Raw genomic sequence first — 18,717 nt, forward strand, 5'->3', positions numbered from 1 at the left:
AATCGTTCAAATAAGGGTTGAAGTGGTCCTTGCGGGTCCCGCACAGCACACACCCACTACAAACATTGGGCCACATATCATTCATTTCAGCAATCGTTCAAATAAGGGTTGAAGTGGTCCTTGCGGGTCCCGCACAGCACACACCCACTACAAACATTGGGCCACATATCATTCATTTCAGGGCCAGTAAAAACCTGAACATGGGCCGCAATTGGCCCGCGGGCCGAACTTTGGACATGCCTGGCTTAAGATAATTGTATTGACAACGTTATATAAGGACATGAATTACTTTCTCATTCTGAATAACAAGTGTTTGCACTGTCTCTTCCAGGTCGGAGTTCACACCAAGGCTTGGTTCATTGCTGGTATTTTCGTACTTCTGACCATACCGATCTCTCTTTGGGGCATCTTACAGCATTTGGTTCATTATACGCAGCCTGAATTGCAGAAACCAATTATAAGGTACATTGCAGTATATTTGTCCTAGTTACAAACTTGTTTTGTACATGATTGTAGTCCTGACAGTTTTTTTTATTTTTCTCTTTGTCAGAATTTTGTGGATGGTGCCCATTTACAGTGTAGACAGTGTAAGTATTGTTGTTGGCAGCATTGTGTTATCAGCAAATTCCAGACATTCTTTTCAATAACATTCTAAGTTGAATAAATGTTATACACTGGGGAAAATAATATATATAATTAGATTTTTTTTGGTTCCATAAAAACATCCAATTTGTTCACCTACCAATTTTCAGTTACACATCTGTCCATCTTTTCCTTACTTTTGACACCATAAATAAATCAATCTTCAAGTAAATATGATTTTATTCCAAGATGGTCAAGGCAGGATTGGAGGTGGAAGGGAGATATATTTGCCCAGGATTCCTCCTGTATGTGAGGTATATTTGTCCAAGATTCCTCTCCTGTGTGAAGTAGCAGGTGGAAGACTCTCACCTGTGAGATAATTAATAAAGAAGCACTGAGGGTGGGTAAATAACGTAGAGCCAGGAGCTCAGTCAGTAGCTAGGCTTAGAGAGACACGGACAGGGGTTTGTGTCAGTGCAGCTCTATTTGGAGAGACCCAGACAGGGGTTTGTGTGAGTTCAGCTCTGTTTGGAGACACAGCCAGGTGGACTGTGTGAGGGAGCCCTGCTGGAGACACAGATAGTTGGTCTGTGGGGGAGCTCAGCTGAGAGACTCAAAGTCAGTCTGGGTGAGTGAGCTAAAGAGTGAGCAGAAGCTTGGTTTTTAGCTGACAGGGAGAAACCCTCCAGCTGATAGACAGGGACGTCTTGATGTAAAGTAAGTGCCAGACAGGCAAGGTTTTATTTTGCTGTTTTTGTTATTTTATCTGCAACCTTCAATAAACCTGGCTGCAAGCCAGCTTAAGACTGATACCTCGGTGTGTGATCAGAGTTGGATGAACAAGACAAGTGTCCAAAGGTGATCCTGAGCATAACCCCTCACAATATTTATACACTAATCATCCAAAACATTAAAACCACCTGCCTATTACTGTTAGGTTCCCCTTGAGCCTACCCATCCAAGTATTGACTCACAAGAACATGAAAGGTGTCCTGTGATGTGTGCCACCAAGATGCTTTAAGAAACACTGTTCCCATTGCCCAATCTTCCAAATTCATCCCATGGCTAACTCTTCCCCAGCGATGCACATGCACAGAGCCATCCATCCATTTATCATACCAGGTCACCTTCACCTATTGCTCCATGGTCTAGTTTTGAAGATTACTTTCCTATTGTAGACACATTAGATGTTGGTCAGCATTGGCATTCACATTGTTGTGCAGCTACACAACTTGTTACACTGATACCTCTCTCCAATGGCCAGCAATAGATGTGGAGTTACACCAGATGTTCCGACTTCCCCCCTCCACACACATTAGGAAGGTTTGGAAGGCCATGATTCTGTCACCAGTTCAGTAGTTGCCCTTTCATGGTACACTTTTGGTAGGTACTTACCACTCCATACCAGTAAGATGCTCTGATGCAGTCAGATGCGGTCCACTTCCAAATTTTCGTAACGCTTGTCCATTTTTCTTGCATCCAGCACATAAACTTTAAGAACTGACTGTTGACTTTTCTATCCTACTCATTCAAAGGTTCCATTTCAACAAGTTAGTGAATGTTTTCAATTCAACAATTCATCAGTGGTTTATTGTTATAACTCTCGTACATATCTTATGTTTTTCATATACTGCTGTCAGGCTCATTATTTAGCAGTGTGAATTTTTACAAATAATAAAATTTTTTTTTTTTTTTTTTTTTTCTCTGTCTTTGCCATCATCTAACAATGGTAAATCAGTGGGTTGCTCTAAAATATCCAGACATTGCTATATATGTGGATACCTGCAGAGAATGCTATGAAGCCTACGTCATATATAATTTCATGATCTTCCTGTTGAATTACCTAACAAATCGATGTCCGAACCTGGCATTGGTTCTTGACGCTAAAGATCAGCAAAGACATCTACCCCCTCTGTGCTGCTGTCCTCCATGGCCTATGGGCGAGTGAGTAATCAAACCATATATATTACTAATATCAAAAACATTTAATTTATTACTTTCCCTTTTTTGTTTCTTTTTAAAAGAAATGTTTGGAAGTTACAAAAACCAAGTACCTGTCAAATTATGATACTTCCCCCACCTCCTAGATTGTAAGCTCTTTGGGCAGTGTGTCCTCCTCCTCTGTCACTGTCTGTATCTGTCACTTGCATCCCCTATTTAATGTCCACGCTGAATAATATGTTGGCGCTATATAAATCCTGCCAAATAATAATGAAAGGACAACTTGTTTGAGAATTAAGAGCATGGATTGCAGTCTCTGGAATTTAGAAATAAATGTATCCTTAGAAGTTTTTCATTTCTTCAGTATCATTTATGTGGTAAAGGCTAAAATATGATGTATAGTTGTCATACATAAATTGCTTAGCTAAGTTTTTCACTTATAGCCTTTCTAATGCAATTAAGTTTTGTAGGTATACCTAATGACAGGACTCTTTGTGAATTCTCTTTCAGGGTGTTGTTGTTCAGATGTAAGTTAGGTGTTCTGCAGTATACAGTCGTTCGGCCAGTCACCACTATAATTGCGTTGTAAGTATGCCAAATATATATATTTTTATTTATTTATTTTTGTGTCTGGGGGGTGGGAGGGGGTAGTTGAATGCCCGTTAGACACACAATAATTCATGCATGCAGCTTTTTTAAACTTTCCCAGGAACCCATTTGTTGTATTTTCCTCTTTGCTGAAAAAAACTACACACATTTAGCAATGTGTTACTTTTTTATAAAGAAAAGAAAAAGGGTTTAATGGTTTTAGGGTTTCAGTTATTTTAAATGTTTATGTCGGTTAAAAGCCAAAGGAAGAAACCTGCATTGAGTCAAAGGTCTAAAACCCAACTCGATGCAGTCTAAAACATTGCGCTGTGGATGACTGACCTCCCATGTTTTTCTTGAGTGTCTCTTTACTGACTGTACACACCAGGATTCTCGGGGGGTACTAATCAAACGCTTGCCTTTTATCCAGTCTTACATTCATATCTTGATCTTTATTTCTGATTCTTTATTGGTTAATGCCCAACGTTTACAATGCTGCCAAGATAGGACAATTACATTCTCTCTATTTCCATTCCCCTGCGTTCTGCGTTTCCTCTATTGGCTTGTATTTGCATTTGCAAGCCATTGGTTTTACATTTGTCTCCAAACCTATTTGTTTGCTTTTGCTGGAGAAATTACATACTCTTTAATGTGTGCATGAAAGGTAAATTTCATCTGCAGTGTTGAAGTCTGTTCCCCTTCAGCGTGGTACAACACCCAAAGTCAGCGATGTTAACACTTTTTTTAATGCAGTTTCTGCTGATTGTGGCTAAAAAAGTAAAATGCGTTAGTCAGCTTTAACACATCTTAAGCTCAGCATGTGTACTCAGTTTCAATGCGCGCTACAAAGCACCAAAACCAGTAAACACTTTGGCAGCCCCAGGCAGTAGATACACTTTTCTAGAGAACAAAGATATCATCTTCCATTTATGTTTAATAGTGAGGCCAAGGGGAGTTGAAGTATTGATTCTCTTTTCTTTTAAAATAAATGTAGAGTTATAATATGTTACTTTGCTTAGAAGTGGAGGAATAATGTAAGTTGTTTTACAATAAATATTGAGATAGTCTCTTTTGTTATCTTCCAGGATTTGCCAGTTGGCTGGCATTTATGGGGAAGGAGACTTTAGTTTAAAGAATGCCTGGACATACTTGGTTATAATCAACAACGCTTCACAACTGGTAAGCCAGGTTATACATCTAAAGGGCCTTTTAAGCTAAAATATAGTTTTTGGTTCTTTTATCTATCCTTCTAGGTAATTCTGTAGAATAAATCTTAGGCCCCTTCATTAACATGCATTAAATAGTTTTGATTTACCTGCAAAAGCTTTTTGTATTTTTGTTCATCCAGTCCAAAGATTGTAAACCGGTATTCCACATAGCAGAGGCTTATCTGGCAGAGCAGAAGATATGATTTTTCTCAATTGTAGTTAAATATTTCCTATAGTTCTAGTCCCTCTCCCAGATTGTGATTGGATAGTTTAGGGGAAGCAGCAGACTGATTAGCACATCGTTGTCTTACTTCTTCTGTCAGTACATCAGCAAATCTGGTGGGCTCCTTGTGCCGCTTCTGAACATTAAGGTAATCTGAGGTGAAGTCCACTACTTGCAGTTACAATAATATTTTTGATACAATGTTACTGAACTGAGTGCCAAATGAATTTTTGTCATCATTATGAGTGTTTCATTATAACACAACATTTTGTTTGTGCAAAATAGACCTCAATAGAACTTAAAGAATTGTCAACTTCAACTACCAGCACAGTAGCATAATCAAAAATGCTGTAGCTTCTTATCCCGATTTTGTATTAATTTTTTTTCTGTTAATGTATTTACTTTTTTTTTCCAGTTTGCTATGTACTGTCTTGTCCTGTTCTATAAAGTTTTGAAGGAAGAGCTAAACCCAATCCAGCCAGTGGGCAAATTTCTGTGTGTAAAAATGGTCGTTTTTGTGTCATTCTGGTGAGTCCTTTAAGTAAATTTAACTAGTGCAGACTGGTACAGCAGACATCCTATAATTCTCATTTAATTTGTCAGTGTTTTCCTAACTTTATTCAGCTGTGTACCACAAAATAGTTTGTTTATCTAAGCCCAAGACTAAAATTGTAATATATGACAAATTATCATTTTTTAGATATTGGAGGAGCGTACACATTCTGCAAGTACAAAAAAATATCTGTTGATTCTGATAGAAATACAGTTAACGTAAATTCCTGTATACTGAACCAATATCTCAATCACATCTAAGAACTGCTAATCTGCAATATTTTGCATTTTTAGCCTGGCACACCGAAAAGTGCCGGGTGGAGTGCCAGGCTAAAACGGGCTCGGGAGAACACTGACCGTACAGTAAAAATTGCCTCACATTTTCTTGTGTTGCATGTATGTCTCTTGAGCTGCAATACAGTAAAACATTGGCAGTAAAGGTGTATGCCTCTGGTGCTACTAATCTAAGACCTAACAATAAGTGTCCTAAATATACATACAGCATCCTTTTCATTTACACATACTAAAACTGTTTCCTCATAAGGGTGCCATTATTGTTCACAGGGGAATATAAACTGTTTTGTTGTTAAGGATTGTTGAAAGGATTGTTGGTAAGGATTGTGCTGCTTCTGATGTTTGTTTTCTTGCTTATTTAAATATTCAGGGGTTAATAGGGAAATAATGACATTTGTTGTGTGAATTAAAGGAGATTAGCAAATTCAGGGCATTGTAGTGCTTTAATAAAGTACATTTATTTAGGCTCAGGCATAAATCAAACAGCTTCAATTCGGCATAACGCAAAAACAGCTTAGTTCAGCAATAAATTCCACTGGTAAGTTCTTGAACAGTCCTGCCGCCAAAAGCAACTACACCAGGTCGACAACTGGTACTGACAGGTAGCCAAGGTTTTCAGTAATAGTCTGTCATCCAAAAACAGGGAGCTGTCTCGTGTTGTTGCTTACAGACTCAGTCCTTACTCCCAGACGGAGACAACAAACCCATTTCCTGACAGCCCCAGGCATACCTGCCAGGTCAGTCAGTCTGAAACCCTGGTTCGTACTGCACTGGGATAGGAAAGCCTACTCAGATCCTTCCCTGCTATCCCAGAGTCCAGTCCCTGTAATACCCTAACCAAAATGGCAACCACAGATAGCCAAACAAAACCTTCCAGACTCTTCAGTAAATAACCTATTTTCAGTAGAACCACAACCTAAAGAATATACAGGACCCACCCTTGGCGTCCTGTACAGCGGCATGTTAGGTTCATGTATGTTAGGTGGTGTGTAATACTTACAGGTATCTCTTCTCACAGAGATCAGTGTACTCCCCCTGACAATACTTTTTGTCTACTTTCACTCCAGCAGGATGACACCATCTTTGTTTGGCCATTATCTAGGGCCAGCATCTAATTTCCAGAGATTGAAGCTTAGAGATGTGACATCCCTATGAATCCTGTGTAGTTTCTGGTCATATTCATAAATGGCTGGCTCCCAGCAGCTCCTTTTCCATCCTCCTACATTTTGGCTTGCTACAGTTATATGATTACAGTGTGATCACTGGGGGAAATTGAGGAAATGCTTTCTTTTCTCTGAAGCAGACAGATGACATCATTTAGTCTAGGCAAGGTTAAGTGCCTGGGGCTGAGTAATTGCTTTTTAATGGTAAATGGTGGAGTTTTTCTAATAAACAATTATACTTTTGCTGTAAATTGTGACAGGACAGGAATTTTTTAATTCACATTTGTAACATTGCTGAAAGGTTCAATTTAAATAAAGTAGCTGGTGTTTAACCTCTGCCAAGTAAGTAGCAATTTAATCCAGATTCAATATTAAGCATGGCAGACTGCGTCTATCTTCTCTACGTCTCAAAAATACTTTGAGGTCTGTGAAAAGTAAAAACAGCCAGGCCTGTAAATTAGAATTTTTACATGTTTGAATCAGGACCTGGTATTATGAATTAGCTACTCTGCTTCCCAAATCTTCACTTGACCAAATACTCAAAATCGTGTGACCAATTTATCCATACATTGGCCTCTAATTCTCTGCCATGGAGATCTGGGGATGTCTTACATAGCTTATATATCTTTTTCTAAAACATGAGTAAATGTGACATCAAGAGGAGTATAGAAATCCTACTGAGTTTTCATTTAAGGTCCACTTTAAAAACAAACTCCTCAACAGGTGTAAACTATTACTTATGTTTTTTACTTCACTACCACACAATACCGTGGAAAAAATGTTATAAAGTTTGTGCAATGTTTGTACATTGTAATCTGCTAATGTTTCATATGTAAATAAATTTGGTCAGTATGTTGTGTATAATATTGGTTGTCACATCATATAAAGAGATGCATTGTTTATTTCCCGACAGGCAAGCTGTATTGATTGCACTTATGGTTAAAGTCGGTATTATTTCTGATAAACATTTATGGGATTGGAAATCTGTCAAAGATGTTGCGACAGGACTGCAGGTACATTTTTAGTTTTATATATTTAGTTATTAATTTTCAACAGTTTATTCCTAAAGATAAATCTTCAGGGTTGGATGTTCCAGTCCCCTAATATTTATGCAAAATAATATCCACAGCTTCTGGCATATTAGATTTGTACAATGTAAAATATTCAACTAAAACAGTTTACACATTACATCTATTTTACCTGTACTAATTGTTGTGTACATTTTTTTTTCTTTCACTTGCCTAGACTTGAGTTTTGTGTAAAACAAAAAAAATTAATGCATTGACCCTGTACAAGAGATTATTGTGCAAAAAAGTGAACTCCGAAGTTTAATTAACCTGCACTATTCTATACTATCAATTACAATAATATATTTTGGAATTCCAGCTGTCAATTTTTGTCAGCATAAGGGCTTCATGTTCTTATGCTTCTTTGACAATTGGTGAATTGTAACATATTGAGTATGGTCAAAAAGGCACAGCAAGACAATTTTTGAAAACTGAATACACAAAATATATTACAGGCTGAAAATGTAGAACTGGTCTGTACAGCCTCAGCAGGCAGAATCAGATTTATTATTATCTTTGTTGTTAACTGGTTGCTAGAAAAGAGTACGGAACAATTCCTACTCAAAGAGACTCTGTCATGGAGAAAAAAATCCAAACTGCTGCACATAAAAAGTGTGTACATTATGGGGCCCAAACTTACCTGCAGTGCCTCTCAAACCCCCTGGTCACAGCCTGTTCTGGCAGGCAAAACTTTTGGATACACCAAGGCCTCCCCAGCAAATTCTTATTGGCCAATAAATGTGATGGTAGATTTTAAGTAATTTTAAGTCTTCAGTTTTAAAAAAGAAATTCCTTTCTAAAAAGTTTTATTTTTTATGCTTATCATATAGAATTCTGCCACTTTTTATATTTTACTGTGGATCCCAAGCTAGAAAAATTTGTCTATCTCCCACTTGGCCTGGGAAATCCTCAAAATCTGATAGGAAAACCTTGGATTTGAGAACGTGAGCATACATTAATGGACATGACAGTGAAGACCAATACAATAACTTTCTGCTTTTTTATGTTTCTGTCAGGATTTTGTAATTTGTGTTGAAATGTTCTTGGCTGCCATTGCTCATCACTTCAGCTTTTCATACAAGCCATATGTACAGGAGGCTGAGGAAGGATCGTGTTTTGACTCATTTCTTGCCATGTGGGATATATCAGATATACGGGCAGATATATCTGAACAAGTACGAAATGTTGGTAAGGGAATTTCTGCTATGCTATACATTATAGGAAAGCTGTTTTGGTTTGGTTTGTATATTTTACATATGAATTATGTTTCCCCGCATTTTCTTTTTTATTGATACTTTTCCCGGCATACTTTTTTGGACAGCTTGTCCCACATGTATAACAGGGGCAATGGTTAGGAATTCAAAATAGCTAAATAAATGACTGTAATTTAAAACACATACACCAAGAAAATAAAGTGTTTGATATTATATGCTGCCTAATTATTATACCCCTTTCTGTGGTCACTTTTTATTCCTTGGCAAAACACTGGCCTTGATGTTATTGTAAAGAAATATATAAATCAATGCATGGAAAAATTTATCAATAAACTAAATGCCAATTATTAAGCATGTAAAATTTTTTTAATATTTGAGCAATAGTGGTAGTTTAAAGTTCCCTTTGGGAAACCTCACTTTATGTCCCAGTGGCCACCTGCATCTTAACCACTAAATAATCTAATCTATTGTAAATATCTATTTAATCTATAATCTATATATATTGAAAATATCTATTTAATCAATAGTAAATATCTATTTACAGGGGGGTGTCCATATTTGCTGATTTGCTGTCTCTGCTCCCTCGGTAGTACTGCAGTTGTTTTGTTATGCTGATTCTTATGCAAAACTGCTTGTCCATCAGATGGTGGCTGACTAATAAAAAAAACATTAGATTCTGTTCTGCAGCTAATGACATATTCAGGTAGCCATGTAATAACATGTATTCTAGGGGAAGCTCTTTTTTTTATTCCTGGCAAGCAAGATTCACTTTTTGTTTTCCTATAATAAGAATTAGTCTTTTATGTAGAAAAGTGTATGATTCTTCTGACCCAGACTTTTCATACATTAAACTACAGACACCGTCACCTGAATGGTTTGTAACAGTACTCGATTCATGTTGGAGCCCTGACATAGGGCCTGATTTATTAGCTCTCCAAGACTGGAGAAGATACACTTTCATTGGTGAATCTGTGTGATGCAACAAACCTGGAATGAATCTGGTCCAGGATTGAAAACATTTGCTAACAAATACCAAATGATTTTTAAGAAATTAATTTCAGGTTTGGTAAATCACCAGGGTTCACTGATGAAAGTATGTCCTCTGCAGCCTTGAAAAGCTTTAATAAATCAAGCCCATCGTTCCAACCTCTGGTTTATATAACTGGGTTGAACTTTCCAGCACAAATGAAATGGCATTGATCAGTTTATCTAAATGCAGGATTTGTAAACTGTAATGTGGTTGTTGAAGAAAGCTGCATGCACTACCTCACATGCAGAGAAAGAGTATTATCATAATACTGCCATGGAACAGTAATTTATACAAGAGATCTGTTACTACTGACCTGCACTCTATTGACTCTTGTGAACTATGAATTTTAACAAACCTTCCAAAATGATACAAGCTGCACACTGATCCCTAGACAACATCCTCTATTCATTCAAAATCATAGAAAAGGGCATGAACAATATTTTGACACATCTTGCTGATGCAGCTAAATAATAAGGCTCACAATTAGGTAAATTCATGAATGACTTTCGTAAATGCTTTGAAATAAGCAGACAAGTCTTTGAAACTTGAACCTTGACTCCAGGGTGATAGTCTTCATAGTCGTATCAAAATTTTTGCTCTAATATTTGATTTTCAATAATAGCACCTCTTTATATTAGTCTATACCACATGTGACCATCTTTCTGTTTTCCTGGAGAGTGATGCAGGCAGTTTGGGGTGTGTTCTTTCATCATGAAGTTATACTGAAGAATTTGTGCTATGTGGTCTTTCCCTTGGACCCTGTAGTGGTTGTCAGTTATTATTTTCAAAGTGAATGCTCAACTTGCAAACAATTTCAATAAGTTTATTGGATTGGGTGAAGTTCTGCTTACTGCCGCCATCCAATCATCGGCAAACAAAAGTCATGTTTTTTTTAGTATTATTTCACATTTCCTTTCATGTGATTGGGTATTATTTGTATAGTACATTTCCAGCACTATCATGAAGTTCAGTACAATATTCCAAGGGGATATTTTACTTTACAGAGAGAAAAACACAATTTTTCAGTAAATCAATACCATTTAGATCCCATTACAAAATTTACCATTTATGTGCTGAGCAAATGCAAACCTAAGAATTTCTTCACATGTGTTCTGCTTTGTAGGAAGAACAGTGTTGGGGAGACCAAGAAAAATGTTTTTCCCCGAAGATCTTGAGCAAAATGAACACACCAGCTTACTTTCTTCATCTACTCAGGATCCCATATCTGCAGATCCTTCTGTGCCACCATCCCCATCTGGACATTATCAAGGGTTTGGTCAGACAATAACACCGCAAACTACCCCCACCTCTGCGACCATTCCTGAGGAGCTGTACAGCACTGACTCTCCAGAGCAGGATGTACATGTGCCTGTATCCGAGCCTGACGAGGTGGAGGTAACACATGAGAGTAGCAAGCGATTGCGCTCCTAAATCTCCATGCCAAATTTTCACAAGACTTAAATCCTTAATTTGGTGCCCACATGGACCTCTGCTGCTGTGTAAATTAAAGGTCTGGATAACCGCCACTTTGGCATTCTAGTTGTATTTATACCTCTTTTATGTTCAGTTTTGTGTTTTGTTCTAGTTGTGCATCCCTACAGTGGAAAATATCTGACTTTGTTACAATATTTGTGATAACCATCACCACAAATGCAAAATTGAAAAGGATGGGCTTTCATTGGATCGTTTTAAAGTGGACCTATATAAAAAAAGGAATAGAAGCTGCCTTTGCCTAACTTATTCCAAAGAATGCTGACTGTCTGGATGTAAAGTTGATCAAACAATCATACAGATAACTGTGTGACAATTATCTGACCACTTAGCTGTATATGCATTCTGGGTCAAGGATCAGAACACCAACCAGGCAAGCAGTATTTATTGGAGACCGGTCAGAAATGGCAGCTTACCTAACTTCTTAGTGTAGACACATTTAAAACTTAACTACACTTAAGCATAAATTCCATTTATCTTCCAATGCATGCATCCATTTATCTTCCAATGCTTGCATATAATCACATGGCAAGTCCCAAACGTTTAATGAAAATAAATCTGCTGGGGGAGCCAGTGAGCCAAATTACACTTTTATGAATATTCACCCTGCTGTTGTCATGGTCACAAGAAAGCAACATTCAGATTGTTGGCTGTTAGAGGGGACTTTAAAATAAAAAATTGCTTGTGTTGCAATCTTGGAAACAGAATTTTCCTTAGCGTTCCAACATTTGGTGGTCAGTGGCTTTTATTTTAAGTTAATGTTCAAGGTTTCATCTTTCTGTTGCCATGTTTATTTTGAATGTAAATTTGCATCTCTGATGCCACCTTTTTTTATACCTTATTGCTTTCGGGACAGCTGAGTCCGGAACCTCACAGTGTATCCTAGGGGGTATATTTATATACGATATGCATGATGATTAGTCCAATAGAAGTGTTTGTGTTGTCATTCTGTGGGAACCGAGATGGGTCAATGTACTTTATGTAACTAAAAGGTATTTTGTAGACAGACACAATGATTTTAATAGTGTGTCATTCCTAATTTGACCACAAGGTTTTAAGAATATTAAATACAACTGTAATATTTGTAAATGAAAATTGTCACATTGAGAATGACACTCTCTATTAATTTATTGTTTCCATATATTCTCCAATCTATGTAATACCCTTAAGTACATTAAAGTACATTTGTCCATTTCTAGTGATCATTTAAGTACACGGGGTTATCTCGCTTCACACAGAACAATAACACAAGCACTTTTAACTTTTCATTATGTGGATTGTTTACAAAGTTACCACCTATGAGTAGCATTATATCTAAACGTCCAGACTTAAGAAATTGCCTAATGTAAACAGTGGAAGTGGACATACCTCTGCTTACAGGGGTTATTGAAGAAGCTACGTACACGCGTCCAATGGATGTGTACAGCGCCCGTCGTCCATCCGACTGTTATGGTGGATCCACGGACGATGGACGACGAACAATCCTAATGCAAGGGAAGAGGGAGAGCACGCAGCAGGGTGCTGAATGTACAGCACTCGTTCATGCATCGTGCAGTGCTTAGTCCTTGGAAAGGATTGTGAAAGTACTGGAAACAATATAAACAAAATATTTTGCTGTTTTCCTGTGCCAGCGGTTTCTTGCTTTTTCCTGCAGAGGGCAGCATGTTGATTAACAGAAAAGATCTTGTTGAAGGTGGCGGGGTTCTGTGTGGTTTCAGTGCTCTCCTTCTATGTCCAGTGTTTTTTTTTTTTTTAGAAATCCAGCACATTGTTGGAAAACAATAGATGTCTTCAAGATGCCCATCTGGTTTTTCAAATACTTGGCTTTGATTATTGTTTTAAAACATAGGCTTATTTATAATGTGGGTTTAAAACTGGATTGTCTGGTTTGTTGTAGCTAAATGCAGTAGCTCTTCCCTATATGTTTTTTTTTTTTTTTTTGAATACATAACACAACATTTTATATCAACGCTAATTATCTATGTAAAATATGCAGTTATGTCAGCACTAAACCAGTGTAAAATATTTTTCTTATGCTTCACATCAGCCACAGAAAAAACACTGCCACGGTCTCTTCACATTGACCATGACATTATATTGATCAGGTAGCACTTATGGGTAAATCTGTGTTTATTTGCATTGCAAAAGGTAAATATAAAAATAGAGCAATTGTATGATCAGGTGGCACTTAAAGTGAACCAGTGCTATGGTAAAAACAAATGTGACACAGCCTGGAAAGAACAAGGTGTGTACTTATACTTCTGGTAGGTGGTGAGATAAATCTTTACTATTCACAAGCTCTGGGTACTGCAGCTTAAAGTCTTTGGAAAGACAGAGCACACTGTCCTTCTGTGCTGATTATTGACATTGTGAACTAGAGTAAATTCCTAAATTTGTGTCCTATTTTCTGGTCCCCCTGTAGGTGGCAGTATTACCCACAGAATATGAAACTGAGTTTCTTACTAGACTTTGAGAAAGGTATTTTATGGTAAGACCAGAATTCATCAATTGCATGGATAATATTTTGCAGGAAAAAAATCGAATTTGTTTCTACTTTGAATATAAACCTCCTGGTTACAGAATTTGTTTAATTCTCCATTTTTATGCATTAAAGGTATCTGATTTGTAAGGAATGGTCAAGTTGAGTTTGAAAGCTATACAGATTTCAAGAAGTTACCTTTTGAAATATTGTCATCAGGTATCAAGACTTAAGTATGTACTATCTATATTATACCAGAGCATACAAAAATGTTAAATGTCTGGCCTACTTTCGATATTGAATATCCTGTTATATGGGACATTAATGGCGAATGGAAGTTCTATTAACAAATCATTAACGAAAATACAATTTGTGGTTTCTACAGGAAAACTAGTTTAGTTCACTAAGTGACCCAATAACTGTCTTTTGTAAAAGAAAGTAAGCACTGTCTGTACATACCTCTCCAGCCGGTCGTGTCCTGAAATACTACCGTATTACTTCTAAGATTCTACAGGTATTCACACGCTTCCAGTGCATACCTGCTCCTCCTTGTATGTCACTACAGTACATACAGGTAGATGGGAATATCTACTGCTGATGGCAATTTTCTCCTATCCTGACCAACCTTAAAGTATCACAGACCTGTGGTAGCCAGGAAGAATTGAAGTGGTGGTGTTCCAAGACAAACATCTATGGAAAGGTGATCATACATGGGCTTATTTTACAGGGATGGTCTTCTTTTATAACATCCTTCAACATTATGTCTTCAAACAAATTTGAGAATACAATGCTGGATCACATACATGCATAGTAGCAGTAGTTGTGTACATATAAACATATATGTAGAAATAGGCACCAGGCTTTGTCATCCTTGAGTGGGTGAAAACGTGGATTTTTCTGAACTGAAGGCTAAATAAAATCTCATTACAGAAAACCTTGCTAGTCAGTAAGTTACAGGTTAATCAAAATCAATAAGCCATCCCATAAAGTCAACATAACTGGATCTCCATGTTTCTGCTGTGCCCTACATCAGGGGTGCCCAACCCCCAGTCTGTGAACCACTTTTGTCTGACCCCCAGACCCCAGCGGGGTCAGGAGAAGGAGCCCGCTTGGGGGGGAGGCGCACTGGCCAGACTGGACCATGTCTCCTGGGGACATCGCAGGCTCAGGTTAATGGGTGGGTTGTGTCTTTGGACAGGCTCAGACCTGCGATGGGAGAGTGGGCTGGTTCTGGCATCATGATGTCATTCTGGGGGAAGTTTCTTTCCCTTTGAATGACACACCGCTCCCTGCGCACGCCTGGTGGGGAGTCCATGCCATTAGTGGTCTGCGAGACTCAAAAGGATGGAGGACCACTTCCCTACATAACTGCACTGCATGGTGAATGTGCGAAACTGACCTCACCACAATTGGAGACAAGCAAGCAGTATTGCTTGTGCAGTGCTGTGTATAAAGCAGAAAGGGTCATGCACAGGAATATACTTTACTCTTTATGTTCTACAATCTTCAGATGTATACTAATCTTTCATTGTCGGTTTTGAGTTGCTGAAATGTCCATACTTGTGGGAGGAGCATATTAAATTCATGACATGTTTCTGCCCATAAAACACTAGGTTCTAGAATTGCTTGCTATTTCTATATACTGGTACTGGTAAAGCTTGATAAATGTGACTTTAAGCTAGGCAAGAGGAAATCTGGTTGCACTATATAAAGGATTTTGTTGCATTTGTGTTACTATGTTTGGTCAGTTGACCTGATTTATGGTTGGTTACTTTCTGTTTGCTTTCTTATGTGATCATTTCATAACATCTGGGAATTTCACCTAAGTTATGGGTGGATGCTTGGCCCAATAACTTTTATGTTTTACAATTTACAGAAGCCAAATCTCCATAATTCAAGCTCTGTGTTCCATCTCCCCTATGCTCATGTATGCTGCGACATTCTTTGGAATGTTCAATACAATAAGAAAACCGAATATTCAAAAGCACTTATAATTGCCTTAGAATGTATGGAATCTCAAATATATACTTTGCTATCCTGAGGGTACTTGAGTATTTAAAAGAGCCACTGGGGCATGCAACCTAATATAAGTATGCACAACTGAAGAATGGGTTTTGACTGGTTAGCCTGCCAATGTTTGTCACAATTGCACTATGACTTTGTGTGACTATGTGTGAAATGTCCTCCTGGGCACCGGTACCTGTTTGTTTCTCCAGCACTGTTTTAAAAAGGTTGTACTTGGAATCCTGATTCTGTATATTGAAAACATCTGAAAGCTGTATGTAAAAGAGAAACATTATTAATATTATTATTATTATTATTATTAATCATAAACTTTATTTATAAAGTGCCAGCATATTACACTGTACATTTAGTAGGGGTTGCAAATGATGGACAGATACAAACATCACACAGGAGAAGAGGACGCTGCTAAATGAGTTTACAATATAAGATAACACACAGAACTATTTTCAATAAATCCATCTATTTAATGTGTTTTGGGATATAACAAGTTAGAATCTATTGCAGAACATATGTTTTAAAATATATAATATGGGCTGGCTTCGCTATTAAAGCTAATAGAAAACAGTATAGATAGAAGACAATGACCTAAGAGCACAGACTATTGCTATTTTCTATGAAGACAATGACCTAAGAGCACAGACTATTGCTATTTTCTATTCAGACTAAGTCACATTTTCAAGCTGTGTCTGCAATGCCAATAGCCAAACATATGTTAGGAATCCACAGGAGGCAGTTAGTAGTTCATACAGCTTAGATGGAAATGCTGTGCTGGATATCTTTCCACTAATGGTCGATGGTAATGCATGTTTAATTGGAAATGGTCTGTCCTTTTAACAAGTACAGTTCTAGAAATATCTATATTACATTTGGAATGTGGACAGTTTTACGTGAATGGATTTGCAAATGGTGACGTGATACAGGGAACAATGTTTCTTCAAAAGATCTGCTAACAAAACCTGTTATTTTTGTTTGTTTTTTGTGCCATACTTTGTGCAGTGTTGCCTTTAAGACACTAATCCTGAAGAAGGAATGGAGGCTTAGCATTTTCTCAGCAGCTATTCTGGGAGTACAGTATGCAGTCTGCCAGCTATGTGCTGCACAGAAACATATACTGTATTTCTCAGATGTGATAAGCAGGGCTCTGCCACATTGTGAGAGGCCCCGCATAACTGAACACTACACGAGAGCCACGTTCAGCTGTAATCATACGTCTAATATTATAATACACATGATTTTATTACACACGTTCACCAGACTTTGAAGTGTAAATGATATTTGACATTTTTTCTGTCTACAAATGTTTGGAAATGGCAACATAACGGCAACTCTCCTGATCTTTTTTACTATAGGGGAAACCAATAAAATAATTTTCAGGTCTTAAAGATCCGCTGCTATAACTACTTTATTCACAGCTCACGGTATAGTGGTGTGGTGGTCAGTAGAAAAAAATGCCGCTTACATTGCTGGCTAATGGCTAAAATTGCTCATTGCCCTAGGAATGTCACTAGATTACAGTACCTTACTAACTTTTGGGGTCAAATTTATACAAGATGCACTATCACTTGAATTCACCTGATTTATAAAAGCAAGCTTGACATCAGTACTCATCAAAACATTTGGATTTCTTCATCTTTTCATGTAGTTTAGAAGCGTTACAAGATTCACATATAATCATTTACTTCTGTATCTAAATTATACAAATGTTTGCAGCTCACTTGCCTAACTGGGTCCAAACATTTGTCAAGATAAGCTGAAAATTTGCCCAATTCACTTATTTGCATTTGTGCAGTAACATTCACCAATCCCTTTGATGATTCTGGTATGAATCTTTTTAATAAATAGACATTCATTGCTATAAGATCTATGTGATGGAAGATTTTACAATGAAGCACAGAGACATGTTTGATGATGGAAGTTCATAGGAATGAATGTACATATTCGATCAAGGAATGAAACCTATGATCATCCCTGGATAGCTGACCAGTGCTCTGTGAGAAGTTACAAAGCACATGCCTAATGAATAGAAATAAATGTATTTCAGAATTTTCTGACTTGGGAACAGTTTAGATCTGGATTGACAAATGCTCAATACTATAGATTTCTAAAGGTTGACATGTTTCACCATTCACAATTTAAGGACTTTGAAAAGCTATTTGACCTTAAATGCTTGTTTTTTTTGTGTTATGAGTCAAGTCTGATTCATTAACTGTTCTCTTTTAAGATGTTTCAGTGTTTTGTTGCCAATATTAGCAGCTGGTGGAATATAATATTGTGGTTGCTGCCTTCTGCAACAAGTCAACAATTTTCTTTTTTTTTTCTTTTAATGCAGCACCTGCATTCTTTATGTACTATATTATATGCCTTACACAGCACATTTTATATTGGACAATGCAGCTGTGCTCTATGCTGTATTTATACGGTGTTACTACAGTGTTCTGAAATGTGCTGCTTCTTTAATGTATATAATAAAGCATTTATTAAAATGGATATGTTCTATATCTTTTGTCTTTTTTTATCTATATCCTGCACAGGGGTATCGTGTGACAGTGTTCATTTTTAAAGTATGTTTGTACAAATTAAAAAAATAAAAAAGCATTGAGAAATAATTACTCTTACATGCCAGAGACTTTTTTCCATTGCTGCTCCCATACCCATTCATCAGCTTCTAGCCTATGGATGTCTAATGTATGGGCTCCATTCACACATATGAGTGTGTTTTGTTAAGAATAACCATTCAATTTATATGGGCCCTTGACAAGCTACAATACACAGCACCTTGAAAGGCTGATGGGTTTGCTTACACTTTTCATGTGCATTGGAGTTCCATTCAGAATTCACATAAAATCTTGTGGACCAACAG

The 18,717-nt window shown here is 37.3% G+C and overlaps 1 protein-coding gene across 1 annotated transcript; it reads left to right on the top strand.

Moving 5' to 3' along the window:
- Positions 1 to 331: 331 nt before the first annotated feature.
- On the top strand, positions 332 to 18,344 carry TMEM184C (transmembrane protein 184C; the record flags this gene model as incomplete). Its single annotated transcript, XM_072405892.1, is given in 9 exon segments — positions 332 to 462; positions 551 to 587; positions 2,321 to 2,526; positions 3,034 to 3,108; positions 4,197 to 4,290; positions 4,958 to 5,070; positions 7,465 to 7,564; positions 8,635 to 8,806; positions 10,986 to 18,344. Coding segments are annotated over 9 exon segments (1,236 nt in total), but the record flags the coding sequence as incomplete, so codon positions are not given.
- Positions 18,345 to 18,717: the final 373 nt, after the last annotated feature.

The sequence above is a fragment of the Pyxicephalus adspersus genome, chromosome 3 (assembly GCF_032062135.1).
Source record: "Pyxicephalus adspersus chromosome 3, UCB_Pads_2.0, whole genome shotgun sequence".
In the NCBI taxonomy this organism is placed as follows: Eukaryota; Metazoa; Chordata; class Amphibia; order Anura; family Pyxicephalidae; genus Pyxicephalus; species Pyxicephalus adspersus.